Source organism: Triturus cristatus, chromosome 8 (assembly GCF_964204655.1).
Source record: "Triturus cristatus chromosome 8, aTriCri1.1, whole genome shotgun sequence".
NCBI lineage: Eukaryota > Metazoa > Chordata > Amphibia > Caudata > Salamandridae > Triturus > Triturus cristatus.
The window spans coordinates 44,709,214-44,735,712 of record NC_140591.1 but is presented as its reverse complement, the minus strand read 5'-3'; the positions used below and the strand labels follow the sequence as shown (position 1 = coordinate 44,735,712).

At 44.4% G+C, this 26,499-nt stretch overlaps 1 protein-coding gene and 1 pseudogene across 2 annotated transcripts in view; both read right to left on the bottom strand.

Annotated features, from left to right (window-relative positions):
- Nucleotides 1-534: 534 nt before the first annotated feature.
- Nucleotides 535-26,499, bottom strand: part of LOC146799975 (uncharacterized) — a 255,248-nt pseudogene continuing 229,283 nt past the window's right edge. Inside the window, exon 4 of the transcript XR_014968027.1 lies at nucleotides 535-5,267. The product of XR_014968027.1 is annotated as an uncharacterized LOC146799975 (transcript). The remainder of the gene's footprint in view (nucleotides 5,268-26,499) is intronic.
- The window catches only part of LOC146799976 (uncharacterized), a 73,020-nt gene continuing 51,780 nt past the window's right edge, over nucleotides 5,260-26,499 (bottom strand). The window contains exon 4 of the mRNA XM_085620924.1: nucleotides 5,260-5,780. Within this exon, the coding sequence (XP_085477050.1) occupies nucleotides 5,758-5,780 (23 nt within the window). The 3' untranslated portion in view covers nucleotides 5,260-5,757. The remainder of the gene's footprint in view (nucleotides 5,781-26,499) is intronic.

The window sequence follows — 26,499 nt, the reverse complement described above, 5'->3', positions numbered from 1 at the left end:
TTGTACTTTTATGGCATTTTACTTGCCAAATAAAGATAATAACAGTCAATGCCACGTTAGAAAAAGATCTAGGCTATGCATAAAGCAAAGAGATGCAAATGCACGTCTCTTCTATGCCAGGGACATCTCATCAGGCAATTGCCATGCACATGTACGGATACTGCTCAGAATCCATTTCATGCTATGTAGAATTTGAAATGGTGCTCACAAAAGTTCAATATGGCTGTGGGTGAAGAAAGCTCTGGTGAGGAAAATTAAACCAGCAATGATGTACCGTTTGTTTAATGTATCAGAAGAAACTGTGAGAAAAAACGCCCTTCATGGTTGATCCCATCACTCTGCAAATTGGAGAAAATTCAAGTATAAATAAATCTAAAAGCAAATTAAAAAACAAGTGGTCCTCGGTTCTGTTCACCAATGGCATGGGCAGATTAGCCAAATCTTGAGATAAGATTCATCCTTGTTATAACCACCATAGAAAAGTTGCTGAAAATAGGTCAGGTAGTAGGAGCGCTCAAATGAAATTATACATGATTTTTTTCTTTTTTTTTTAAACAGATTTTATTGTGTCAATGGACAAGTACAGTGCAGAGCTCCTTAATCCAGGAAACATCTGCCATAATAGACATTGCAAATGATTGTCATTGACAGTTAAGTTATAAATTATCATAGTTATGTAAAACAATATAACAAACGCAGTGAACCCCCCTGTTGCACTAATCCACCACTGCGTATACTTTAATCTTCTTTGAATGTTGATTCTCTCTGAAGTGTCTCAATGTGTTCTCAATACAAATATTACCAACATATTTGTTGTGTAGAATAAAAAAAAATCCTTTTGCAGAACTATTGGTGTCTACGTTCTTGTAAGGGACAACTGCAATGCATATGTTTGTACTGCAGCAGAACAGAACACAATTTTCCTCCACATCCCTCAGATACATCTGATCATGTAATCATTACCAACATCCTTCTACCCAGTAAATAACCATGCAGCAATTCTGTAGTTTTCAGCATCTCTTCAGCCCCTTCTCTGTAAACTGGGTCCTATACTCCACTTCCAAGGTGGAGGCATTTACAAAGTACAAAATATAACTTGACATGGATTTTGTTATGCATCTGCGGCTGCGTTAAATATTACTGCCACCTAACCACACTCCTTGAGATGGGCTATTCGATTTTTTTTTTACACTAATTACACCTAAAGGAAAAGACTTGCAGACAAAGCAGCTCTCTGAATGTTTGAAATTGTGTAAAAGGCAGATGTTCAGAGAAACAATTGTCAAAATGCAGTGATGCAATAAATAAATACAAGCACACTCAGGTGAATGGAGGGAATTACTCACTTTAAAAACATTTCCAGGAACAGATTTGTCCCTTTGTTTCTGATTTCTTTGTACCAGATATCTTTCCTTACTGTGAGCCTAAGACCCACAAGTGGCCATGCAACTGAGGGACTGCAAAGAAGGGAGTCTCTTCATCTGAGCATTGGCTGGCTTTCAGATCCAATTAAAGGTTTTCTGTTAATTCAATAAGGTCTTCAAAATTGATTCATGTTCACAAAATATAGGTAGCAGAAGTGAAAAGCTTCAACCATTCTTAATGAACATAGATGCATTTTATGTTATATATTTGAATTAGTTCGACTGCTGAATGTGGTGGTGAAACAGCAGTTTAGAAATAATTGTAATTTCATAATTTTCTCTAGCTCATGGTCCCAGTGTTTCTGCCATCCTGTAATATAGTATATGGGACAATACTGGAATCTGGTAAAGTGGCCACAGTCTGCTGTACTTTTCCTGTATTGCAGATTCTGCATCCTTCTGATCGTTCCGTTTTTCTCTACACATTTGGTAAATCATGTAGTAGAAGGTCAACTAACCTGGTATGTTGTGAGTAATCTACCATTACTGGGTTTCATTTTGTGTTTTCATAACCACATATACCCATTTATCCCTCTACTTTAATCACTCTGAGATTTCTGTAGTACCTTGTACTTTTCACTGTATGTTAAGTTCCGCTCAATTGTCTAGTTTCCTTCTGCCTGCTCTGTTCCTTAAATGGTTATTTAGTTATTCTGCGTCTACCCCGGATTTATCTCCATGTACAGAGTGTCGTCTATAATAGTTTTGAAATGGACATTGGATGGCCACATTTAAGGATGAAATCAGTACTTATTCTCATCTTCCCATGCTGTACAGTATTCTGAACATGTAGGTTTACTCCTATTGCCAGTGCCTCTGTAGATGAAGGATGGTTTCTTGTAGCCATGCAAGGTTCCTTAATGCCCGAGCCTCCATCTGCTTTGTATCAGGTATAAATTCTTGTTAAAATGCAAAATATTTAGAGGATTCCCCAATTTCGCCAGTGTGGACTCTGATGCCATGAGAGAGAACTTTTTTACTTGAAGGTCTTGCCACATTCAGAAAATGCATACAGTTTCACCCTAGTTTGAGTTATTTTGTATATCATTAGTGATATCTCTGTAATGACTATGTTGCCGCATTCAGAATATTTACATGATTTCAATCTACGGTGACTGCTCGTAATATTAACCCCTGTATACACATGGGTCGGAATTACGAGTTTGAAGGTATTTAACTCATCTGATATTTTTATGATGCATTAAATATTTCAGCGTTTGTTAAATTTTGTCAAGTCAGACCAGACAAAATTTAACAGGGGAAAACATGCCAAACTCCCGAAAGGGGGTTCATCCAATGTAATTCAGCAGATAGACAATGGTTGAATTTCAGAACTGTTTATTCAACAATGACAATACTATCCTTTTGAAAGGAATTTGAATCTGATCTCAAAACAATAGAGTTGAATAAACAGTACTTAACTTCAACCATTGTCCATCTGCTGAATAACATTGGATGAACCCCCTTTCGGGAGTTTGGCTGTGCAATTGGGTTGACGTTACCCGGTGGGATACCGCTTTCTACTTCTATTTGCCATAACGTTGGTGGATCAGTCAGCGATACCCTGGCCGCACGCAGAATATCAATTTAAGTATTTAAACTGCAGTTTACAGTTTTGATGTGCATCTGCCACTACCTCATTTCCTTTATGCTTCCCAGGTGGAGTGAAAGATGATCCTTTTCCTTGAAAGCGTTGACACAATAAGAAAATGTACTTGGCTTCTCTGTTGCAAATTATCTTATTTGTCTCTGGATCAGCACATTTAGTAAAGGTGGGTGGCTTCTAAGATGATACAACAGACTACCTTTTTGAATGAACGCTTAAGAGCATTCAGAACATTTATATAGTTTCTCACCACTGTGAATACTCTGATGTATTATCAGCATACTCTTTCTAATGAAAGCCTTGCCACATTCAGAACATTTATATGGTTTCTCCCCTGTGTGGATTTTCTGATGAATTGAAAGAGGACTCTTTAGCTTGAAAGACTTGTCACATTCATCACATTTATATGGTGTCCCCCCGTGTGGATTCTCTGATGTGTGCACAGATAATCATTTCGCCTGAAAGCCTTATCACATTCAGAAAATTTATAAGGTTTCTCTCCACTGTGAGTTCTATGATGGGTTGCCAGCCATTTCTTTAGAACGTATGAGTTGTTACATTCACATTTGTAGGGTTTCTCTCCAGTGTGATATCTCTGATGTACTAATAGGTCAGACTTCAGAATGAAGGCTTTGCCACATTCAGAGCATTTATATGGTTTCGCTCCCTTGTGACTTCTCTGGTGTAATGACAACCCATATTTGTGTGTGAAAGCTTTGTCACAATTTACATGGTTTCTCTCCAGTGTGATCATTCTGATGTCGCATTAGATAAAGTTTGGTTTTGTAACCCTTGCCACACTCAGAACATTTGTATGGAGTCTCACCGCTGTGAGACATGAGATGCAGCCTTAAATTTACTTTTGCACTGTAAGCCTTCTCACATTCAGTACATTTATATGGTTTCTCACCAGTGTGAGTTTTCTGGTGGTGGATTAGTTCATATATTGCCTTAAAAGCTTTTTGACATTCAGAACATTTATATGGTTTCTCACCAGTGTGATTTCTTTGATGCACTATTAGGTGGCTCTTTGTTTGGAAACACTTGTCACACTCAGAACATTTATACGGTTTTTCACCAGTGTGATTTCTTTGATGCATCATAAGGTGGCTCTTTATTAAGTAACACTTGTCACACTCAGAACATTTATATGGTTTTTCACCAGTGTGATTTCTTTGATGCATTATAAGGTGGCTCTTTATTAAGAAACACTTGTAACACTCAGAACATTTATATGGTTTCTCACCAGTGTGTGTTCTCTGATGTGTTATCAAATTTGTTTTATGACGGAATGCCTTATTACATTCAGAACATGTATATGGTTTTTCCCCAGTGTGAATTCTCTCATGTGATGACAATCCACGCTTTTCCTTAAAAGTCTTGTCACATTCAGAACATTTATAGGGTTTTTCTCCAGTGTGAGCATTCTGATGTTTTATTAGATAAAGTTTGGCTTTGAAGCCCTTCTCACACTCAGAGCATTTGTATGGAGTCTCACCACTGTGAGACAGGTGATGCAGCCTTAAATTTTCTTTTGAACTGTAAGCCTTCTCACATTCAGAACATTTATATGGTTTCTCACCGGTGTGAGTTCTCTGGTGTATTCTTAGTCTGGCCTTTGTGATGAAACACTTATCACACTCAGAACATGTATATGGTTTCTCGCCAGTGTGTGTTCTCTTATGTGTTATCAGCTGAGTTGAGTATCGGAAAGCCTTATTACATTCTAAACATTTATATGGTTTTTCCCCAGTGTGAATTCTCTCATGTGATGATAAATCACTTTTTTGCTTGCAAGTCTTGTCACATTCAGAACATTTATATAGTTTCTCTTCAGTGTAGTTTCTGTGATGTAGTACTGGTTCACCCTTTTGATTGAAAATCTTGTCGCATTCAGAACGTTGACATGGTTTCTCACCAGTATGAGTTTGTTGATCCATCTTCAGCTGTCTTCGTGATGAACGTCTGGTCACACTCACTGCATTTATAAGGTCTTGGTTCAGAATAGCCTGACTTTTGTCCAATAAGAGACATTTATGATAAAACCTTTACATCCAAGACATTGAAATGTTTTTTCTTCAGTATCGTTTTCTTTGCCTGCCATCAAATAACTTTTTCTAATAAAAGTCTTGGTAAACACTGTAGATTTGGATTGTCTTAATATGCTGAGATCTTCTTGATGTTTTTCCAGATGGGTATTTCTATAGAAATATGTCACATATAGAACATTTGTGCGCCTCCTCCATTATCCACACATTAGGATTTTATTACAAGGATGTAATTATTTAGACACAGTGACACTGAGTAAATGCATGTAGCTTCTCCTGGTCCAGGTTAGTACTTTCAAGTGTATACATTTTCTATTGTTTTCATAGTTACTTTAGCCTGGAATGTTTTATTTAGTTTTATACATTTGTGTGGTCTTTCACCTTTGTAGGTTACTTAATGGTTTAGAGTTCCTTGGAATGTTAATATGCAGTCATACTCATGAGATACTCCTTTGTTGTGAATTACTATGTCACATTCATCAGGCATGCATCAGTCCAATGGTGTCTGCTACCAATTCTGCACAGAAAATGGCTGTGCAAGGGGCGCACATCTGTAACAATTGTAAAGCTTCCTGTGAAATAAAATCTCTGAAAACGGTTTCATACTTTTCAGGGAGTTAGTGTCTCAAAAGTTGAAATGCAATTCCTGGTGTCAGCGATATTCCTCCGACCATTGCTTTTATTCTGGGTTTCTTTCACTTACTGGACAAAAAAAGATAAGCATTAGCCTTTTATGAGCCAAAAAATACAAATATCAGCATTAAAAACAATCAGTTTGTTTTCTTAAATGAAAATGAAGTTACAAAAGCTAGGAAAACAATTATTATAGTCACAGCGCATTAGCACAGAAATACTATAAAAAATCTAATGACCACAGGTTTTGTTCATGTATGGACCAAAACATTAGCAACCTTGTAACGAGATCCATAGCACATTCTTAGTCATCCACTAACAATGTTCACAACACTAATTATAATGGACACTGAGATATCTGTAATCCAATTACCAAACACACAGCAGGAAACACAGGTAAAATTGGTAAACATGACTCTGCTGACAAAATGGATAAAAAACCGAAAGCAACAAATAAAGCCAGAGGACGCGCACACATTTGGGACAAAATTTGGGGGCGTTGGAACGCATACAGGAGACATTAAGAAAGAGTATGGAGAGGATGATGAGGAAACAAAGCTTGTTGATATAAATAAATAAATAAATAAATAAATAATGGAGCCCTCTGCTTCCCATAGCCGACTATGATATCACAGGAAATTACTAACAGTATAAGGAAAACATGGTATGGAAAACGTGTTCTAATTTGTTGTACTATTTGTGTGAAGTCAGAAGCACTGAGCGAATGTTAATAAAAAGATTTATTTAAAAAAATAGATTAAAACCAAAACCTGGGTGTGTAATCCAATAATTACAGCATGAATTGACACCGACATAACATTATAAGGTCTACAGTTGGATACTTGAAATGTGCAATAAAATATTGGAAAACTATTGGCACATGATTTCTCCAAAGGTACGTTACATACAGCAAGGCTTTTTTGACGTTACTAAAATTGAATAAAGCTTTTTTGAATTGAATTGACACTGACAAAGACATCTATCATTAAATGGTGATGTTCACAGCATTTATTGGGATAAATAAGAAAGCTTCAAAGACATTTATTTATTTATTCCAGTTATTCCAGGAGGACAGCAATACCAACTGCAGTTTTCTGGTGCTAAGGTAGAGGAAGCTGGAGCTAGAGGTTAAGGGTTTATTTAACAAATAACCTTGTTTGTCCAAAACTTCTAAAAACCTGGCTATCAGGCATTGATAGGATATAAAGAAAGAGAATTCCACATTTTGGCAACAGTGATTGAAAGGCACACCCACTTTTCTGGGATTTGCAATGGGAAGGCTGAAGAGGAACTAAGAGTTCAGGTCAGAGAGTACAAGTAAAACTCCTCCTTGATGAATGTTCCCATATATATTTCTGTGACAGATAGAAGGTTCCAAATGCACAGTATAAAACTAAAACAATGATACATGTGATCCAATTAGCAGAGCATGGATATGCCAAAAACAAAGATACCATCTTAACCATTGATCAGAGCTTTAATAACTAAGGGCCTGATCTAGTATTTGGCAGATGAACTACCATCCGCCAAATTTAGAGATCATTGCTGGCCCATCAGTTACTCTCAAGGTACTAAAATTTTAGTGGACAGCCGCTGTTGGTTTTGATGGTCATTCACAAAAATTTACTACAGTTTTTGCTTTTCAAAAAGTGAGAGTTTGTTATTGGAAACAATAACGATTCACCGCAACATTCAGGAAGTTTTTTTCCCCTTGGTAGGATTGTCACTATGTGTTTTTTTGTCCTCTCACTGCCAGATTATACTGCCAGGTAACGGAGAAAAAAAGACATCACAATGTTTACCCTAAATAAGGTGGGCTGTGCTATGCCTTTCATCAGGCGGCCCCTACTCTGTGTTGTGCCGCATGAGGAAGCTTTCCATCAACAGATCCAACAAGGGCTTTGTTCAAGGAAAGATGTCAATTCTCCTGACTCTAAATTGGGAGGACCGACCGTTGGCTTGGGGAAAAGGGTTCTCGTCACTTTTGGGTGTTAAATACTCTCTCTCCACCCAACTCTAATCAGTCTATATGATACCTGTGATCAAATGCACACAGAACTACTGAGAAACCAAGATATCTCTGATGCAATCATTGTGTCTACGCCAATTACTCTTAACCTAACAATCTCATGAGTTAGTGGCACAGAAACTGAATACAAATTAGATTTATTCATTATTAAATGAATGCTATGACATACAAACTGTAAACAGATGAGCACAAATTCAAGTCTAACAAACAAATTCAATAACAAGGTAGAAAAATAAATTACCCAGAGCAGTTTCCTCTGCAAAAGCTTTTATCATTAACTGATATACTGCAACCCTCTGTGGGTTCTATAAGTGCATTCCTTCCTTGGGTTTGGTGAATAAATGCTTAGCATTTTTAAGCTGTCCCACTTTACACTCAAAAATGAAATGCTGCTCATTTTACAACGAGTAGTGACTCACTTTTCTCCAATTCCTTTAGTATCCCAGAAACATTAAAGGGAGCTGAACCATGTACTGTGCATGTGCAAAAGGCCCTCAACACAGCAGTCATCTGCTGCTAAGGAGTGCCCCCGGTGTGCCAAAGGCAAGCCTTTCTATACTTGTATGCCACTGGTCATTGCCTAAAATGCTGTCTCTTTCCTATGAGGTCAGCTGGCTTTTCTTACTTACTCCTCTGAGCAACTACATTCATTGGCAAGAGCTGCCCCTGTCCGCTCTTATTCTCAGGTGACTCAGTCCCATTTACTTTCCCCATCACCTGCTCTTTTTTTTTTGATAATGTTTATTGATTTTTGTTTTAACATACTTGGACAACAAATCAGATGAGTTTAAGTACAACATTTAGTACAGAGTTACAAATGTACACATTTGTAGTATATATGCAGATATTGCCGACCTATTATGAGACTGCTGTACCATTGTTGCACAATAAATACATTACAAATAAAAGAACAACTTTGCTTATTAGCAGTATATGCCCTATTAATTTGTTGAACTGACCCTTTGCATAAGTTACCCGTACGTGTGCGATTCGTGTCGGTTTACTGTGTGGTGAGTGTAGGATCTGCTTCTATGGTTACCCCCACTTTTTGCCTGATTCTAAGCTGTTTATGACTAGTCTGCCTGGGATCCTGCTAATCAGGACCCCAGTCTATCTGCTTTCTCCCTAAACTGTTGTTTTCAATACTTGGGGACATCCAAGATTGGCTACTGGGGTACCTTTATAAGTCTCTAGTATATGGTACTAAGGTACCCAGATGAACTGGCAGCGGCGCTTGACTCAGCCACAGCCCCCTGGGCACAGCGAGGACCAGCTGGGAAGGGGGATAATGTTAGTTCAAATAAAGATTCAAATAAGGAAAATCCAATGCGGTTGTTCAAGGAATCATGTTCAGAATTTATTTATTCTCATGAGTTCATAACTTTTTCTAGATAGATGAGTCACATATCTTTTATATGCATCCAAATATATATATATATATATATATATATATATATATATATATATATATATATATATATATATATATATATATTACCACACAACAATCCTCCGCGCACAGGAGCCCCCAACCCTACAGGGCGGCCTCTGTAACAATGGGCACGGAGAAGCCCATCACTTTACCTCCATAAACATAACTCAGAGGCCCAGTTCCGGGGACATGGCTTTATTAAGGACACAGCAGCACGACTTGTTTCCTTTTCCCTTACGCGTTTCGGCGTTCAGACGCCTTGCTCACAGGTGGAAGTCCTTTGCAAAGTGCTTACGTGCGCGCTTTAAAACACAAAATAAATCACGTGACTGTTCAAATACTTCATTTCCCAAAGTGCATTGTGCTTTTGTATGTAAAGTACGTGCGAAAAGTTCTCATTGTAATTAGCATAGTGCTTACTTGTTTTTCTTGCACAAAGCACTGTCGTTGTTTGTAAAATCCCAATGGAAAACAGTCAGGTGAGTCAGCTTTCATGCAGAGTGCTCAAAGTAAGATCTTGTAACTGTCCTTGACATCGCCTGCCTTCCGGACCGATCAGCACGGAGATTCCTCAGCAAAAAAGATATATATATATATATATGCATTTGAGGCCGGTCGCCCTTCATCAGAGTCTGTATCTGTGAAAACAAATAGCGTATATTGCCTTAATGGTCACCAACTGAAAAAGGATCATATCCATGCACCGCTGTGTCTTGTTGTGATCACTCTCTCTGTGAATACCAATGATGGTGAAACATGATATACATGCCTTGGTCCGTGAGTATTAAAATTGTATTGGTCGGGTGTGAAACAACGAGGTGAACGGATATTGTTGATAATTACATTGCGTGTGGTTCGACATGTAGGTGTGCTCGCGTTATTGTGGTGGCTCTGTGCTGTTATAAGTGTTGAAACAAGATTAAATGAGAGGATAAAACGCAACATGCTAACGTGAATTAAATGTGAAAGACTGGCAGGTGACTATATCCCGTGTTCACGGTCAGTGACGGGCGAGTTTTAAGAAGTGCGTGAACCAAGAACAACAGGCCACTTAAGTGGTCACCTCATACGATACGTGCGAGATGTTAAAATGGAAAGCTTACATGTCGGAAGATGGGTAGATGGTGCCGAACGTTCGGACTCGATGCAGGAAATACTTGGGATGTGTAGTCAGAGAAAACTGACTCTTTTTAAGATTGCTAACTGATGCAAATGTATAAGCGCCATCTTGAGGCTGTGAGTGAAGGCTAATGGTGAGATGAAGAACCTTTTAAACACCACTTTGTTCAAACATGAATGTGTGGAATGCAGCATGGATTCTAACTATCTATGACTGTGTGTGTCAGACTAGTGTTTAGAGTGAGTGAAACAAAAAACTGTTTTGACCATTTGACCTCATGATGGTCAAGCGCAGGTATGTGGAACGTAAATGTAATAAAATGGGTGACGTGCAAGTGCGACAATGTGTGTTAATCGAGTGAGCTCGGCTGAAAAATGATAATAGTGAAAAGAAAGAATGTGATGTGTGGTAGTAACAAGTTGTTGCTGTGCTAAAAAAAAAATGAAGTCAAAAGAATAAATAATCTAGAGTGACGTGACAGATAGTATACCATGACTAGTGTATCCTAGCTAGATGTGACATGAAATGTGCAGGAGGAACCTCAGATAAAATATCATAAATCAAATGACAAGACATTGTGAAATTGAATTAAAGGTAACAAGAAAACTCCATTCGATCATTCAGACTGATGGGTTTCATTGAGTCCAAGTGCTTTATCCAATAATTTTCTCTTTGTAAAAGAAAGTTGTTGTTTCGGCCTTCCCGTCTCTCCACTATCTCTACTACTGCGAACTTTAGCTGACTGATATTGTGGCGGTTTTCTTTGAAATGAACAGATATCGTGAATTTGATATTGCCAGTCCGGATATTGCTTTTATGTTCATTGATACGTATCTTGATTTTTCTTTCAGTTTTTCCAGTGTGTACCAATCCACATGGACATTTCAAGATGTAGATAATGTTCTTGACGTCACAGTTGGCGTTCAATTTAAGTTTAATCTTGGTGCCCTTCATGGGGTGTGTGATAGTTGGACCCTTGATGATATTGTTGCAATTATTGCAGTTGAAGCATGGTGTGTTTCCTTTGAGGTAGCCCAGAGGTCTCCCAGGATCTGAACCATGTATTATGCCACCTATGAGAGACCATTCAAAAAGGAACTACAGGCCTGCCATTGCAGCCTGTGAAAGCTGGTGCTAGCACCACTTACCAAAGATATAGGTTTCCTATATCTAGGGTCACTGCACTTAAAATCCATAAGTTACCCTGTAGGAAGGTGGATATCTGACTATGGTTACCCCCAAATTTTTGCCTAGTGTCTAGCTGGTTTTTCGACTTAGTTGGCCTGAGATCCTGCCATTCAGGACCTCAGCCCTGCTGTTCTCTCTACTAAATTAAAACTATGCACCCTAGGTGCATAACCAATTGGAAGTGGATCACCCTGTGAGCCCCTGTACCAGTGTACACTAGGTACCCAGGGCATTGGTGTATCTAAGGCCACCAAGGGCTGAAGCATGTATTGTGCCACCCCTGGCCTGGCCTAACAAATTTGACACAACTGGCTGATCACTCAGCTGGGGTAAGTTGGTGTAACCACCTCTTACTTAGGTGTAGTATACCTATACCTAACCTTAAATGGGACACATGTATGTGAGATGGTGCTCTGGCATGAGCTGAGCCTGTCTGCAGTGGTCGGAACAACTTCCTTCTACCGTTTCCAGATATCGTCATACCATATACTCTTAAGTGCATTATGAACCTCGCGGTTAAATGCTATCTTTGGTTTGGCTTTATCAAAACATGTCGAGTAAGGTGTCATACGAATTGGAATACTAACCAGTCGCCAATTCTGGCGACGGGGTTAGCATTCCACCCTTCTAGAGGGACACGACATGTACAGTACCTGAAACCCGGGTAAAATCAGACATAGCCTCAGCTCCACAAAATGGATGATGCCACCACAGACACAAGTCTGCCCTCCTGCTGCTGGGAGTCCTTCCAGCTTGGGAGACGTGGACAAAGGGTTTCCTGCCAGGGGAGGTGCGAGCACCACCCCAGACCGGATTTTGTGTATTGGTCAGGTAGGGCTTGAATGGAATGAGACATGCCTGAGGCTCACAAGGAGCCTCGGTGCATATGCCAGTTCAATCCGGTCCTGGGGCACACCAGTCCTGGGCCTGGGGCGAGCTGGACAAAGGATTGGGGGTGTAACCACCCCCCTTCCTGGTCCCACCCTTAGGGAGGAACCTAGCAGGTAGTCCGGCCCCTAGAATCCGCTTAAAGGTAGGAGCTGTGTCCTAAGACTTCAGACATCCTGGAATCAACTTGAAACTAAGAAGAAGACGGGAACTTCGACGCTCTGCCGCACAGAGGACTGAAGCCAATCTCCCCTGTGGTCAGGGAGTGACCACCTTGCTAACGCAAGCACCATCCAGCGAATCAACGTCTGCTTTGCCGCCGCCGCCTCCCGCCGGAGCCCGAGCCCAGAGACTGACAAGACCTGGACCTCCAGACCTCTCACCGCCCGATCCACAGTCCCTGAAAAGAGGAGACCCGTGGAGGCACCGAGACACGTGGAGCCAGCCATCTTGAAAAGAACACGACAAGCTGCAAGCGCAACAACCGAGGCTCCCTCCAAGTTGTGCTTTGGGATCTGAGAAGCCCAACACCCGAGCAGCATCTGCACCAAAGGTGAGCCCTCCAGCATCTCCACGATCTGCGTGGGGCCCTTCTGCATTTTGCCACTCGACGCGCCTAACCGGTTGCTGGCCCGCTGGCTAGTAGCCATCTTGGCGACGAACTTCAAGAACTACACCGCTGGTCTGGTTGCTCCAGACTGGCCCTTGCTCCCCTCCAAAGGAGCAATCCCTCTGACCTTGCTGGTCAGAACCATCAGCTTATTTCGTTTTCCACAACAATTGCTTTTGCCAAGGCTTGTTTGCTTCGATCAAGTCGCCGACACCGCCGACAGCGAGAGCCTGCGTGGGACAGCTCGTGAACCGACTCCTGGACGTCGTCGACCTTCAGGGACCACGTGGCTGCAGAGACAAGCTACACCTTTCTTCCTGTTTGCACCCGACATCGCCTGGTACCCACCTGGTGCCACGCTGGTCACTGGCTAGTGACTGTGAACACTGTCCCCTCTGCTTACAGGTCTTCTACAACTCCGATCCACCCCTGGATCCACCGCATCCCTTCCGGCCCGACCGCCTGCAGCATCTTTGTCCACAGGCTCCATTGAACAGATAGAAGAAACCCGACGCACTTCGACACCTACGCACCCGCTTCCTGTGGGTGAGGTAAAGCTGGCACTCCGGTGCCCAAGTGTAGAGTATCATCTCTAGTGTCTGTGTTTCCAATCTTGAGTTCATAGTCCATCCGGAAGATCCTCTTTGCAGTAACTTTGTACTTTTTACGCACCCATTGAAAACCTATGGGAGCCCGCGTGTGACTATTTGCTCTGCACACGCAACCCGTGGACCTCCTGGTCACTAACTGAAGTTAGCTCCTTGTAGGCCCAGCGATTCTAGAGGCCCTAGGCCTTTTCCCTTTTCTGTTCGTGGTACTTATACCACTATTTTAGTATATGGTTTGAGCGGCCACCAGGGCCTATCCATATAAAGTGCAACTTCGGTGTATTCTACTGTAATCTTGTTTGACGATTTGTGCTCCTGTGCTCATAAAGAGACTAGGGGTTACTTTGAGAAATAAATACATATATATTTTGAATATATATCTGTGTGGTGTCCTTTCATTGGTATAAAAGGGGGTTGCATTTGGTAAAACAGCTTGCTTAACACGTTTCACAAGTTTAGCCTCAAAGACTGCTTAGCCTACGCTACCACTAGGGCAGCTAGTCCGAAAAGGTTGACTTACAACCACACCATAAGGGTTGCTTGGCATGGTACAAGGTGGTCACTTTAACTAGTGAACATCATATACGAGGCCAACTTCTCACACACCCCTATAGCAGGCGTTTGCAATCCTGAAGAGAGAGTGCTTTGTTCTAAGTGAGAGGGTGCCGCTGCTTGAGCAGTACACCCCTGCAGCCAATGTAGTCCATTCTCTTGGGTGGTCAGTGAAGCAGCCATATACTATATAGAGGGGCACAGCGTAATTAAGCAATGACCATCTCGAAAACGGCTGCAATGAATCCTATCAAGTTTGGTATCAAACATGTTGGAGTCATGAGGGAGGTTTCATTCCAAGCACTGGAAGAGTCCTCAGTTAGGTTCTCAGTGCTCCCGGTACCAGCGTTCTTGACCCGGACAGCACAAAATGGTTGCTGCCTCCCACAGACACGATCCTGCCCTCCTACTGCTGAGCCAAGCTCGAGCAGGGGAAGGTAACACAATAGGCATTCTGTCACAGGGAGGTGTGACCACCTACCAGACATGATTTAGTGTATTGGGATGGGGTGGGTGCGCTTGCCAGCGCCACTCGGTCTGCATGAGGGACACATTTGGTACCCCTTTGCATAATCCAGTTCAAATCCGTCCTGGGAGCCGTAGGCTCCCGCTCTGGAGCGAAACTGGACAAAGGCCATGGGAGTAACCTCCCCCCTGTCCAGAACCTCCCCTGGGAGGGTCCCCTGAATCTTCCCAACCCTTTCCCTAGGGTACTTAAGGGATTACCTGGGTATAGGTCTCTAGATCCATCGTGGGTTAAGATCCAGATCAGACACCACTGCTCTACTACGGTCTGGGCACTCTGGACTTCGTTTGGGCCTGACGTCATCTCCCTTCCAGTCTGCTGCATCGTCTGTGCATCATACAGGAACTTTCCAAGGCAAGCGAAGCATCAAAGACACCTGATGAAATCTCCCTTGGAGTGAAGGAGTCACTCCCCTGCATTCGCAACTAAGTCGACCGGTCTGCAGATCCTGAGCTCTTCCGGACTCCTCCATGACTCAGTGGGCTCTGCAACACAGGTGGTGGTTTTCCACAGCTCCCGAGGCCAGCCCTGCCCTCTGACCAAGATTGAGGCCAGTATCCCTCGTGGGGGTTGCAATAACCGAACCCCTGTGTACCGCTTCCAACTTGTAGTTGCAAAGGCTTGTTGGCTTCTTTCCAAGAAGATCTTCGGGCTCCAAGTAGCCCCAACCTCCAGTGACCAGAATCTTCAGCCATACAGCATCGTGGACTGCATCTTTTGGTGATCTGCTTGAGGTCCTCTTGCGACTCCAGTGCCTCCGAACTGTGGGTCCACTTGAGGGTCACACTTGTTTTTTTTGTGCTCTCCTGATTGCTCGGGCCTGTCCTGACTCCAATGCCTTTGGAGGGCCCCCTGGACCTTGCTGGTCCAGACATTGCTCCTTCTTTGATTCCTGCATTGCTTGCCTTTGCCAAGGCTTGTTGGTGCTCCCGTGGGACACCGACCCTTCAGCACTAGGCCTCCTTTGTGGGACAGCTCGTGCACAGCTCCTGGTCCTCTTCAGCATCGCCCGGTCCTCACAGCTGCAGAGTCAAGATCATTGTCATTCATCCTGCAACACCCGACATGGGAGGGTATTCGTCTTCCAAGTCTCCTGGTCACCCATGACTGACATAGACCTCTTATCTAGAATCCATCCTTGGATTCCACCAGACACTTTCTCCTTCAACAGAGGTGTTGAAGGAATTCTGCACATATACAGAACTATGCACAGGAAAACAGGACCTCAGTGAATGGGGGTGTACCAACCTACCACATTAGTACCCAAAATCCCAAACAGACGAGCTATAGTGTCTCATTCATTCTCCGTCTACAGCGAAGCTACCAAGGATTGGACAACCCAGAACACGTCACTCTTTCTTGGGAACTCTTTCACTCATTCATCTCATACTTGTCCACAGCACGAACAGAGACGCGGTATAGTTTAAAATGTTTATTTCAACTAACGCGCTCTATGGTACAGTACATGTGCGTTTAATAGCAGCAAAATGCATAAACACAATACAGTCAACATCATCACAATTCCATAGAATACAAACGGGGAGATTATTTTATAAAGACAGTGGAAAAAGGACTAAAAGACCCAACCACCCTCCCCGTGATAAGTAATAGTTGATTATAAAAAAAAGACGACCTCTGGGCTTTGTCAGCCGACCCCAATACTTCAAGGAATAGATGAAAGGATCACATCACAGCACAAGCACAACACTTCTCTCTGGAAAGGTGTCTCTCCAAGTGTGTGTAAACATGTTTCGTTTGCAATATTAAAGCGCACGGTTTCCAGTAGTGCAGCTGTGAGTAGTATGTTATGTCTAGGTGCGAGACACTGACCAGAACAGGAACAACAAGGGGCATTGTTGATCGACATTGTACATCGTGTGCAGACTAAACCTCAGAGCACAGCAGAGAACGTGAAAAGCAGAAGGTTCTCATGTGAACGGAGTACAGAGTCTTGCAAAATATATGCTTGCAGTGTTGTGCGCAAAAGCAGCCCCATGGCAGCAAAGCTCATGCTAAGGTAGAAAATGTCGACAATGGGCTCATAAGCTCTACTACAGAGGCACTTTCCTGAAGTCCTCAATTGGGTTCGACGGCGGTTTCTGACACCACTTCACACGTATGCACCCGGCTTCCCTGGTGTAGGCAACGTGGGTACTAAGGTATCCACGGGTTGGGTGGCTCCCCAACCTTCTGACTTCCAAAGGGTTTCTTCAGGGTCCACTAGAAAGGGTCCTTAATCTTTAAAAATCCAACCGCGACTTACACGTAGAGTTGTACGGACCAAGCGGTCCTGTTACCACACTGCACACACTCTCCATGGGGTCCCTTATCTACTCACCTTGGGTGGTTCCTTGGGTCCCCAGCACTTCTATGTCCGCTCGACATTGTCTTGACCAGAGTCGTGGTTCTTATACCACTTTCTTAATATATGGTTTGGTCCCCCCTGGGGTCACTTTGTATTTTGTGCTATTTACTGTGTTTCATTGCTAAAGTATTGTGTGCATTGTGTATATCTCCGGGTAGGAGATATTTCTGTATCATAGAGAGTAATATAATGAATACATATTTTTATAAATACTTTGTGTGGTTCTTTTTCACTTACACTATACTATAAGATTGCATTCTGGTAAATCAAGCTGCTTTACACTCCTTCTCGACTAAGCCTGAAGGCTGCTCTCCACAGCTACCACTTATGGTGATCTAAGGGGTCTTAGACAACCATTGAAAGCTCTCTAAGGGTTGTCTGGTGCAAGGTGTCCACTTACCTAAGTGTACCTCATATTCCTGTCCAGTTTCTCACATTGGAGTGCAGCGGTTGGGATTAAAGCCTGCATTGTTTTACCAGATAAATCTTTGTGTTGCTTATCTGAAAAACCCTCACTAATACTAGGTACATATAATATAAGCTTAGAAAAAGTAAGTTCAACTGAACTTAGTGTTGGGTAGTAAAGGGTATAGCTCACCCTTTCGCCAACCTCAGAGATTAGTTCCCATTATGTTAGGTAGGTGCAACACCACACCTAGTATGTCTTCCAAAGGAGATGCAAGTAGCACTCTGACTACTAGATACAGTTACCTTTCGTTCCAAGAACTGAAATCACTGTGTGCCTCTCGAAAGTTGAAGACAGGGAAAAGAGCCAACACTCAACGCCTCCTAGAGCTGTTAATGTTAGATGACCTCAGGAAAGACACAAGGTCAGATGAACAGGAAAGAGTGTGTAGGACAGAGCTTGAGGATAGGCCAGGAGGGGAGTGCTACTTTGACCTAGAATCTAACCCCCGATCTAGCCTGATGACTCCCACCTGGACAATTCAGACCTCCCAGAGGAGAACACAGGTGGCTTAGAGGATGCCCCCTTTGAGCCTCCTGGGAAGGCGCAGAGTAGACCAAGGAGATCTAGATGCTCCTCTGCAGAATCCAATGCCTCAGGATATTCAACAGGGACCTCCATTTCTAGTAAGAGGGGGAAAACTTGATAGGGAGTACCAACTTCTTGAGCTTGAGAAAGCTAGGCTTAGGCTCAGGCAAGAGCAGTTGGCCCTTGACAGAGTCCCTGGAAGTTCAGAGAGCAAGGAAGAAACTGGGACTAGAGTCCCATGGTGGCAGCAACAGTGTCCCTAGAGTTGAGGAACATTCCTTTGAACATCGGAACCTGAACAAGATTGTCCCTCCCTACCATGTTGGGGATGACATCCATAAATGGTTATCTGTTTTAGAGAGGGCCTGTAAAGTTCAGAGGGTCCCTCATGAGCATTGGGCAGCTATCTTGTGGCTTTTCTTTGCTGACAAAGGTAGAGATAAGCTCCTCACTGTTAGAGAAGAAGATGCTGATAATTACACAGTGTTGAAGAGTGCTCTCATTGATGGGTGTGGCTTAAGCACTGAGCAATACAGAATTAAGTTTAGAGACACCCAGAAAGCACAGACCCAGGACTGGGTAGACTGTAGATAATGCCATTAAGGCTCTGGAAGGTCGGTTGCTTTGCAGCAAAGTGCATGACTACCAAGGATTGTATAATTTGATTATGAGGGAGAAGATCCTTAATAATTGTCAGAACCAGCTTTTGCACTAATACCTGGTAGACTCAGATCTGACTTCTCCCCAATAATTGGGAAAGAAGGCAGATAAGTGGGTCAGAACCATGGTTAAGCAGAAAAGCCAGAACAGTGGTGGTGATCAAAAGAAGCAGGATGCTTCTAAAACGCAAGATAAGGGTGGGGACAAGGGCAAAGACAAGAAAGTCTTCTCAAGGACCCCAAAAACCTGCATCCGGGGAGGCGGAGGAGAATCACAAAGCAAAAAGAAAGGCAAGAAGGAACCTTGGTGTTACTTTTGTAAGGCGAAAACCCATTGGACAAAGGATGTGGATTGTCCAAAACCCAAGGAGAACACTCCTACCACTGCCCCAAAGGCAACTGCGCCCCCTAGCACAGGTACAAGTGGTAGTACAGGAAAAAAGGGATTAGTGGGGTTAACCTTGGGTTCTGAGGTGGGTTCTGACTTAGTCAGAACTTCAGCTTGGACTGGTTTGGTCTGTGATGTTGGCATAGATCTTGCCACCCTACTTGTCAGTCCCAGTAACCTGGGCAAGTACAGACAGCAGCCTTTGATTAATGGAAAGGCGGCTATGGACTACAGGGACACAGGGGCCAATGTCACTATGGTGTCAGTAAAACTTGTGTCTCCTGACCAAATCATAGTTGGACAACTGTACCAAGTGACCAATGCTAACAATGTCAGGACTGACCATTCCTTGGAAGTTGTTAATTTCAGCTGGGGAGGGGTAACTGGACATAAAAAGGTTGTGGCATCTTCAGACATACCTATAGATTGCTAGTTGGGCAATGATTTGGAAACTTCAGCCTGGCCTGAAGTGGAAATAAGGACTCATGCAGAAATGTTGGGCATCTCTGCAAGTGTGTTTGCTGTGACCAGGTCACAAGCAAATCAGCTTTCCACTGACCAAGCCCTGGATCCTGGAACAATATACCAGGTGCCTTTCAAGAAAAGGAGCAGGAAGGGTAAGCCTGTGCCTTCCCCCCAGACTCAGAGTGAGGATCAATCTCTTGAGGGAGATGACCTTAGCATCTGTGAAGGAATTGCCCCAGATGAGCTTTAACCTGATCAGGTTGAGTTCTCGGGGGCAGGGGGTCCTTTCAGAGCAGACTTGAGTTTGAAGCAGCAAACCTGCCCCTCTCATGAAACCCTCAGACAGCAAGCTGCTGTTGAGGCTTCTGGGAATGTCAGTGGGTCTCATAGGATCTACTGGGATGAAGGTCTTATGTACTCAGAGCGTAGAGGCCCCAAGCCTGGTGCCACCATGACGTTAATTATACCCCAGAAGTTCAGAGGGTTCCTACTCACCCTTGCACATGATATTCCCCTAGCAGGATTCCTAGGGCAGAGTAAGACTCGGGATAGGCTTGTCCCTCACTTTCACTGGCCCCACATGTCTGAGGACACTGGAGAGTTGTCGCTCCTGTGCCATCTGCCAAGCCAGTGACAAGTCAGGTGGCATCACAAAGGCCCCCTTAATTCCACTTCCAGTGGTTGGGGTTCCCTTTGAGAGGGTTGGGATTGATATAATTGGTCCCATGAACCCTCCAACAGCATCTGGGCACAGCTATATTCTAGTGGTGGTGGATCATGCCCCTAGGTTCCCAGAAGCCATTCCCCTTAGGACCACCACAGCTCCCGTGGTGGCAAGGGCTCTCTTAGGATTTTTTTCCAGAGTGATCTTCCCTAAGGAGGTTTTAACTTACAGAGGTACAAACTTCATGTCAAGTTATATTACTACAATGTGGAAAGAGTTTGGAGTGAATTACAAATTCACCACACCCTACCACCCTCAATGCAATGGGTTAGTTGGAAGATTCAACAAAACCCTAGGAGGGTATGATCACGGGCCTCCCAGAAAAGCTTAGGCGAAAATGGGATGTCCTTATGCCCTGCCTTCTCTTTGCCTACAGGGAGATCCCTCAGAGGGCGGGGCAGAGGGGGGCGGTTTAGTTACAGTTTTTCGAAATTTTGTTTGGGCATCCAGTTAGGGTTCCCTTGTGTTTGGTGAAGGAGGGATGGGAGTTACCTCTCAAACCTCCCAAACAGGACACAGTGGACTATGTACGTGGTCTGCGCTCCCGCATGGCTGAGTACATGAAGAAGGCCAGCAAAAACCTTGAGGCAAGCCAAGAACTCGAAAAAGCTTGGCATGACCAAAAGGCTGTCCTGCCAGGTCAGAAGTTGTGGGTGTTAGTGCCTGTGGCCCCAGCAGCTCTCCAGGGCAAATGGAGAGGACCCCATACCATACTAGAGCAAAAGGGTGAGGTCACCTATCTGGTGGACCTTGGCACTCCCAGAAGTCCCCATAGGGTACTTCATGTGATCAGGCAAAAACCTTTAGTTGAAGGGACTGGCATGGGCTTGCTCATGGCAACTGATGAGGGACAGGAGGAAGAGAGTGGCCCTCTCCCTGATCTCCTCTCACAAAACCCTGATAATGATCAGTTGATGGAATAACCTTGGCAGGCAGCCTTACTGACCAGCAGCAGATTGATTGCAGGAAGGTCCACACTCAATTCAGGTATATGTTCTCTCCGACTCCAAGGCAAACCATCTGGTGTACTCATGAAGTGGACACAGGTGAGAGTCTACCTGTCAAGAAGAAAATCTACAGCCAGCCTGACCATGTCAGAGATAGCATCAGCAGAGGTCCAAATGATGCTGGAGTTGGGAGTGATTGAGCACTCAGATAGCCCCTGGGCTAGCCCAGTAATCCTAGTACCTAAACTTCACACCAAGGGTAGTTGGGGAGAGGAGTTGACCTAACGGCTAGGGCGGTCGACCTCGAACCTGGGGAACAGGGTTCGAGTCTCGGGAATGATGCTGAACATCCTGTGATTCTGGGCAAATCACTTAATCTCCCCGTGCCTACCACAAATGAATGTTTGTCCTCATGTAACGTAACTGGTGCTATGTAAAGCGCTCTGATACCCAATTCGGGTCAAGTTCGCGCTATATAAAACTCTGCAAAAAAAAAAAAAAAGGGTGTAGAAAGAGGGATGAGGTTTTGTGTATACTACAGGGGACTCAATGCAGTCACGAGGACTGATGCTCACCCAATCCCTAGGGCAGATGAGCTTATTGACACCTTGGCCTCAGCCAAGTTCTTGAGCACATTTGATCTTACTACTGGATATTGGCAAATCAGTCTAGCTGAGGATGTCAAATCAAAAACAGCATTTTCAACCCCTAGTGGGCATTATCAATTTATTGTGATGCCCTTTGGCTTGAAGAATGCCCCTGCCACATTCCAAAGGCTGGTGAATAAAGTTCTCACAGGTCTGGAAGCCTATAGTGCAGCATATCTAGATGATATAGCTGTATTTAGCTCCACCTGGGAGGATCACTTAGTCCATCTGAAGAATGTTTTAGAGGCTCTGCAGAAAGCAGGCCTCACTATCAAGGCTACTAAGTGCCAGATAGGGCAGAGTAAGGTGTGAACTTGGGCCACCTGGTAGGTGGAGGCCAAGTTCAAACACTACAGAGTAAGATCCAGACCATAATGCAATGGGTTGCTCCAACTACCCAGACTCAGATCAGAGCCTTCTTGGGCCTGACTGGGTACTAGAGATGATTTGTGAAAGGATATGGGCCCATAGTGACTCCCTTGAATGATCTTACATCAAAGAAAATGCCCAAGAAAGTTCAGTGAACAGTTAGCTGTCAGGAGGCATGTGATGACCTTAAGCAGGCCGCGTGCACTGCAAAGTCCTTACTACTCTAAAACATTAATTGTCCAAACAGATGCATCTGAGTTGGGGGTAGGGGCTATGCTGTCACAACTTAATGCAGAGGGCCAGGATCAACCAGTAGCTTTTATCATCAGTAGCTTTTATCAGCAGAAGGTTGGCCCTCAGAGAGAAACTTTGGTCAGCTATAGAGAGGGAGGTCTTTGCTGTGGTCTGGGCCCGTAAGAAGTTGAGGCCATACTCACTTCATAGTTCAGACAGACCATAAGCCCCTCCTATAGCTTAAACAGATGAAGGGTGAAAACTCCAAACTTTTGAGGTGGTTCATTTCCCCACAGGGTATGAACTATACCCTGGAACATAGACCTGGGAGTAACCATGCCAATGCAGATGGACTTTCAAGATATTTCCACTTAGAAAATGAAGACGCTTGTGTAGGAAAGTAGGACCTGCTTCTTATGGTTACCCCCACTTTTTAGGTCGAGCAGCGCATGCGCTGCTTGCTCGACTTTTAGTAAGAGTGTTTTGAAAGTACTACCCACAAGCTTTTCCTGGCCTCAAGCTTGCGTGCACGCTCGTGTGAACGCGCGAAGCCGCCATCTGCCTTTCTTATCTCTTCCACTGGCCATTACTGTCACTTTTGCGCCGCTGCTTGTTTTTCCTGCTTGGCAGTCCATGTGAGTGCATGTTTTGACAACTCTCTTCGTTTTGTGCTTCTTTGCACCCCTACCCATACACCCAGGCTTTTTGTTGCTGCCTCCTTCATGTGCTGCAAGCTCTGTGTCTTCTGCTTCTCCCCTGTGCTCCGGGCGTCGGGGGGGAGAGTTGTGTAGGAAAGTAGGATCTGCTTCTATGGTTACCCCCATTTTTTGCCTGATGCTAAGCTGTTTTTGACTAGTCTGACTGGGATCCTGCTAATCAGGAACCCAGGCTATCTGCTTTCTCCCTAAACCTTTGTGTTCAGTACTTAGGTACCTTCTCAGATTGGCAACTGGGGTACCCTTATAAGTCCCTAGTATATGGTGCTAAGGTACTCAGGGCATAGGTCACCCAGGGGCTGAAGCTTGTATTATGCCACCCAAGAGAGACCATACAAAATGGAACTACAGGCCTTCCATTGCAGCCTGTGTAAGTTGGTGCTAGTACCACTTACTAAAGATATAGGTTTCCTATATCTAGGGTTACTGCACTTAAAACCTATAAGTCATCCCTATAGCAGGCCTTTGCAATCCTGAAGGCAGGGTGCTTGGTTCTAAGTGAGAGGGTGCCCCTGCATGAGCAGGACACCCCTGCAGCCTACGGAGTCCATTCTCCCGGGTTATCAGTGAAGCAGCCATATACTATATAGAGGTGCACAGCGTAATGAAGCGATGACCATCTCGAAAACGGCTGCAACGAATCCTATCATATTTGGTATCAAACATGTTGGAATCATATCCCCATACCGTAAACGGTGTGGGAAGAATGATTGCAAGCACTGGAAGAGCCCTCCGTTAGACTCTCAGTGTTGCCGGTACCAGCCTTCTTGACCCAGACAGCACAAAATGGTTGCTGCCGCCCAGATACACGATTCTTCCCTCCTGCTGCTCAGCCAAGCTCGAGCAGGGGAAGTCAGAATAGGCATCCTGTCACAGGGAGGTGTGACCACCTCCCATACAGGATTCAGTGTATTGGGATGGGGTGGGTGCGCTTGAAAGCGCCACTCTGTCTGCATGAGGGGCACATTTGATGTCCCTGTGCATAGTCCGGTTCAAACCAGTCCTGGGAGCCATTGGTCCCTGCTTTGGTGCAAACTGGACAAAGGACATGGGGTAACCTCCCCCCTTTCCAGACCCTCCCCTGGGAGGGTCCCCTGAATCTTCCCAACACTTTCCCTCAGGTACTTAAGGGATTACCTGGGTATAGGTCCCTAGATTCGTAGTGGGATAAGATTCAGACCAGACACCATTGCTCTTCTACCGTCTGGGCACTCTGGACTTTGCTTGACTTTGTGTGGGCCTGACATCGTCTCCCTTCCAGTCTGCTGCATCGTCTGTGCCTGTGCATCATACAGATATCTTCCAAGGCCTGTGAAGCATTAAAGACACCTGAAGAAATCTCCCTTGGACTGCAGGAGTCACTCCCCTGCATTCGCAGGCACCGCAACTAAGACTGCCGGTCTGCAGATCCTGAGCTTGTCCAGACTCCTTGGGCTCTGCAACACAGGTGGTGCCCTGTCATCTCACCAAGTTTAAGGCCAGGAACCCTTGGAGGGAGAGGGAGTTTTCAATAACAGAACCCATGGGCACCGCATCCAACTTGCGGTTGCAAAGGCTTGTTGGCTTCTTTCCAAGAAGATTTTCGGGCTCCAAGTAGCCCCAACCTTGAGCACCTCCAATTACCAGAATCTTCAGCCACACCGCATTGTATGCATCGTGGCTTGCATCTTTTCGTGAGCTGCTTGAGTTCCTCTCGCGACTCCAATACCTCTGGCATGTGGGTCTACTTGAGGGTCACACTTGTTTCTATTTGGCTCCCCTGATTGCTCAGGCCCTGCCTTGACTCCCCTGGACCATGCTGGTCCCGATGTTGCTCCTTCTTTGATTCCTGCTTTGTTTGCCTTTGCCAAGGCTTGTTGGTGCTCCCACTGAAGACAGACCCCTCTGCTCTCGACATCAATTTGCGGGACAGCTCATGCACGGCTTCTTGTGCTCCTCAGCTTCGCATGGTGCTCACAGAGGCAGAGTCCAGATCATCGTCATCCATCCGGCCACACCCATCGGAGGGCATTTGTCTTCCAAGTCTCCTGGTCACCCCTGGGTGACAGACTCAGTCCCTTCTTCTGCAGGTACCTCTCATCTAGAATCCATCCTTGGATTCCACCGGACAGTTTCTCCTTCAACAGCAGCACTTTCCTGAAGTCCACTATTGGGTTTGACTGCGGTTTGCGACACCACTTCACACGTATGCACCCGGTTTCCTGAAAGCTGCTCTCCACAGCTACCACTTGGAGAGCTTTCTAAGGTTGTCTAAGAACTGTTAAATCACCATAAGGGTTGTCTGGACTGGTGCAAGGTGCCCACTTACATAAGTGTACATCATATACCAGGCCACCTTCTCATCTGTCAAATACGCTGGTGTTTATGCGAGAGGAGAGACTGAGCTATGACTTATCTTTGCCAGGTAGGGCGGTGTAAGACTTCTGGCCTATGATTTCTGTGGGTTAGCGTGGGGGAGGGCGTGCAGGGCAAGGGTGACAGAGAGACGAAACACATCGGCCCCGGTTGGGACCGGTTAGTGGAAAGTTCTGCAACGAAATGTGACCATGGGTGTTAATTCTTCATGAAGATGTTGTTGTGTTCATATTAATGGAGTTTCGATTCTATGAATGCTAAGTACTTCTGCCAGTCTGGGGGGCCAGAGTCTGTAGCATGTGTGTGTGTGTGTGTGTGTGTGTGCGGTGTCCTGTAGCTGTGAATGTTCAGTGATGAGTGCTTTTCTGAGATTTGCGAACCATGTGCGTGTGCATGGGGGTAGGATTGACTTCAATGACATGGCCAATCTTGACCAATCCAAGCGCCAAATCCAAAAATGTATTGATATTTTTCCTTCCAATAGTGCGTTTGGTAATTCCCAGCAGGAATTGCAGCCCAATTGCTGTCACTCAGGTCTCAGTGGCTTCTGATAAAGTAATGTCCACCTCATTCCAGTACGTTTATATGTTCGGGCAGTCCCACCTCATGTGTAGGAGCGTGGCTTTGGTGCCGCGACAGCTGGGGCAGATGTCAGAGGAGCATCCTCGTTAGTCTGTGTGGGGTTAAGTAGGTATGATGTAGATAGTTAAATTGTGTGAATTTGATACGAGCGTTGATTGATAATATTTTTTGGTATGACATAATAGGATAAGAGTGACGGATAACAGGGAAAATCAATGACATACAACAGAAGATCAAGTATATAAGATTATCTGTAAACAGAGACCTGAGGGAGCCCCTGGACCCAATGGGATCCCAACTGCACTTTATAAAGAGAATGCTCCCTTCTGGGCAGGGTACCTAACGAGTTTTCAACCAAGCACTGGAAATGTCGATCATTTCGGATCATGG